Genomic DNA, 3,963 nt, shown 5'->3' on the forward strand with positions numbered 1-3,963 from the left:
GAAAAAGGGGAAAAGGGGCTGGTGCGCAAAACCCTAGCACAGTCGCATCCATCATGGCGATGTCCATCTTCGGCGGCTGCGTCGGCGGCGACTCCGGTGCGCTCATCGCGCCGTCCGCGTCCTCGCTCCGCCCGCCGTTCCGTCTTGTCGCTGGTCCCAAGGTTCGGACTCCTGCTCGGCTGCTCCCCGTCCCATAAACCCTAGCATTTATTTAGTTTATCCTGCGTGTTTGAGGTGGAATTAGTACGAGTATGCGGCTTTCGATTGGCTCGGGAGGCCCAGTTTTCTGCGGGGAGATGCTCCGGTAGGCTGCTGGAAGTCCGCCGTGCGGTTGTTACTCTTCGGCGTTTGTGCATGCCTCTGAAGGTCCGATGGGTGGGTGAGGCTGCCTCGTGTCAGTCTGACGAATGTGCGAAGTGCATTTTTATGTTGATTGGTAGGCTAAATGTTCAAGTGCATCTTAGGAACTGGGAATGGAGGAATTAATTTGACAAGACAAAATAGAGATTTAGTGCCCACATTGGTGTGAGGTAGGCCCATGGAACACTTGCATTTCTGGAAAACGTTAAGGCCCTCTTTGAGTTTGCTTGCCCCAAACGTTTATTAGCCCCAAATGTTGAAGCCCCAAGCAAAATAATAAATGTTTAAGGCAAGCAAAATAATGACCTGTTGCGACCTTTCACTTCAAGCCGTCTGTCTGTTTTCGTTTGGTTCGTCCGGGGTTTGCCATGGGAAGTCGGAGCCACCGGCTGCTTTTCAATCTAGCTTGGAAGCGATGACTCATGGCAGTTATGTGTGCTCTTACGCGTCGTGTTGGTGGGTTAGCCCTTCGTGTGTTCAGTGTTTGCTCCACGTTGGGCTACCTTCTTGTATTTGTTAGATTTTGGGCCCGGTTTTTCCTTAAAACAGGGTTAATTCCATTCTTAATTGAGAGGCGGACCATTACGTTCAAAAAAAGGTTTGCCAAACCCTACCGGAGGGGAGAAGCTCTTTTTTTTTGTACTAGGTTGGTGAAGCCACCTAAATGTGGCTGCTCCAGATTCTGTCTTCTTAGATTAGTTGTTTGCAAAGAAGCCCGACCAAACATGGCCTAAGGATTACCTGTACTTTTAGATCTGCATTTTTCCTAGATTTGACATTTTATTATTTTGCTTGCCCCAACATTCTTGGGATGTACGTTTTTTGGATTCTAAATATCTGGGTTGATATGTAAGCATCATGTCATAGAAAAGAGGTGTCGTGTACTGATTGTCCTACCATGAATAAGTGCCCTGTATTTGATTTTTAGGTGAAAGGATCTTCTCGTCATGTTTTTATGTGTTGGCTTATATGTGCAGCTTTTGTATCCCATTTGATGGTTCTGCCCAAACTCAAAGTCAACCACTTTGTCTCCTTTCGTATTGGTCTTCTCCATAGCAATCAGTTATCAGTATATGTGATGTGTAGGCTAATTGCTAATGTATTGTAAAAAAATATAGAGTTTAGTCTGACAAAGTACCTGTAATTTTAAATTGGCAGTGGTTTGATTCCTATATTTCACATGGGTTCCCTAAGCTTGTGAGGTCGGTGTGTTTGTTATAGTGCTAGCAATATTAGCCTTGCTTAATAATACCAGACTGTCTGATTTCCATGTCTAGGTTTGCTTGGTACTGGCCGATTTTTGGGCTGTTCTTTATTTTCCTTCCCTTTGTTCTGCCTCCATCTCCTATAGTATGGTTATCTCGTTTCATACTTTGCAAATATCAGTATTACTGACACTATCCAAACCGGATGATTCCTTCTTTTCTTTCATTGACATGTTTTTCATAGTACAGTACTACATGGTAGATCTAGAGGGTATGTTGTTGGATAGGTAGTTAGAAAAGAGGAAAATCTGTATGTATAATATTGTGTATCATGTTCCTTTCAATTTCTTTGATATAAACCTCAAGTTAAGCATCGTTTGTTTTCAGTGCTGAAATGAGAAATTGCAACATGAGAGTAGACTGGCTTTGTCATTAAGATTTATAAGAGAACTGAGGCTAACTTTGTGCATATATGATGCATTCACTCGATCAAATGTGGTTTGTTTCCGCCCTGTAGTTATGTTATCATTGCTCTATTAGGTGTCTTTCTGTTCATTCATTCGATCAAATGTGGTTTGTTTCATGTGCATATTTCTTCAGTTTACAGAAGGCCTGAATGTATGCTTACTCATGCAATAACTCAACATACATGTGTGTGTATTTAAACAACTAAGCTAGTGTGGTTGTGCCACTCGCTGAACTGTTACAGTATACGGATCTGACGTTATTCAAATTACTGCAAGTCTCAGTATGGTGAGTTTAGGATTGGCAGTTGGATCTTACTGGGATTGCACTAGCTTTTGTACCATGATGTGCTCTTAGCATGTTTGCAATGAATATACTGGAATTCATACCATTTTAGTTGTGTCATGCTACAGGGCCATTTTTGTACTTTTCCTCATGGAGCATCTAGCAATCACAGCCGGCTATGTGTTCAACATCAAAGGTGTTCTCGCAGCTCCACCCAGAACTATGCTCTTTCTAGGAAGGATTTTTCTCCTATAACTCAAGATGTGGAAGGCTTCCTTCACAATGTTGTTAACATGGGTTTTCTTGACCGTCTGAAATTAGCGTGGAAGATAATGTTTTCTGCACCAACCACAAAGGATACCTCCAATGCAAACATCGCAAAACAGAGGCTTAAGATGATCCTGTTCTCCGACAGGTGTGAAGTCAGTGATGAGGCAAAGAAAAAGATCGTGGAGAACATCATTGAGGCACTGTCTGAGTTTGTTGAGATAGAATCAAGGGATAACGTCCAAGTGGATATCTCAACTGATGCTGGCCTTGGCACCGTGTACTCTGTGTCAGTTCCTGTGCGCCGTGTGAAGCCAGAGTACCAGGAATCTGAAGAGCAGTACAGAGGGAAAATTGTTGGTGTCGACTTCAAGGACACTGGAGAATCCTCAGGGAGCGTTGACGTCACCTTTGACTTCTTTGTACCCAATGAGAACTAATTCCCTGGACTTCTATCAGAGTGTGGTCTGCAATGTTTCATCTGTTCGTTGAATTTGTGAGCCCTCTGGGTAGAAAGTTAGAATGCTTTGTTCTCTACAGTGATGTAAATATCTAGGGTCCCTGTTTGCTCCATGTTTCCTGTAATTTGGTTCTGGAATTTTGTCAGAGACCTGCGTTGGTAGGTTCTTGGTAAAACCATAACTATGTTCTCATTGTTGAGAAAATAACGTCCAGTTGCTGTCTTCACCAACTGTGATAACATGCCATTCTCAGGGCTCTTTTTTTGGGTCCGATTTGCTTAGGTTCAACCTGGCATTACTTGATATCCAATTCTTGGGGAATACAATTCTGTTCAGATTGCTATGTACAAAGGATGGCATATTGGCATGGGTTTCAGAATGCGCAGGTCACGTACAACTGCCGCGAAGCTGATGATGTGGGCTACACATCTTTCAAATGTTCTTTATTTACAAGCGAGTAATAAATTCCAAGACTCCTTAAGCATGATTAAACCAAATTAAAAGACCAATTGATATAATCTACTAAGAGCAATGCCAAGACTCCTTAAGCATGATTAAACCAAATTAAAAGATATGCCATGAATATACCAACTGGAACATGCAGATTGCTAGGATACACCAATTGAAACATATGCAATCAAAAGAGAATGGAATTATCCAAGTACACTCACATTCTTAAGTGCATAAAAAACTCATATGTACTCAAGGCACAAGGAATATACCAATTGAAAATTAATGTACTTAATACTATGGTGTTACCGTCCTTTGCAAATTTCCACGTTGTAGGCCTTTTTCCGTATTCTCCATTAAGGTCCTTGATCCCTACAACTCAACTTATCTCGAGGTGAACATGGAGTTATTAATACAATATTAATTCAACTTTAGGTCAATCTTAAATAAATAAACAATGACAGATTGAC

The 3,963-nt window shown here is 41.8% G+C and overlaps 1 protein-coding gene across 1 annotated transcript; it reads left to right on the plus strand.

The window, feature by feature from the left end:
* LOC541645 (chitin synthase homolog 1) lies at positions 1-3,268 on the plus strand. The gene is made up of 2 exons (NM_001111400.2): positions 1-161; positions 2,444-3,268. The coding sequence occupies exons 1-2, from the start codon at positions 54-56 to the stop codon at positions 3,020-3,022; spliced, it is 687 nt and encodes a 228-aa protein (NP_001104870.2). The 5' UTR covers positions 1-53; the 3' UTR covers positions 3,023-3,268.
* Positions 3,269-3,963: the final 695 nt, after the last annotated feature.

Source organism: Zea mays, chromosome 10 (genome assembly GCF_902167145.1).
Source record: "Zea mays cultivar B73 chromosome 10, Zm-B73-REFERENCE-NAM-5.0, whole genome shotgun sequence".
NCBI lineage: Eukaryota > Viridiplantae > Streptophyta > Magnoliopsida > Poales > Poaceae > Zea > Zea mays.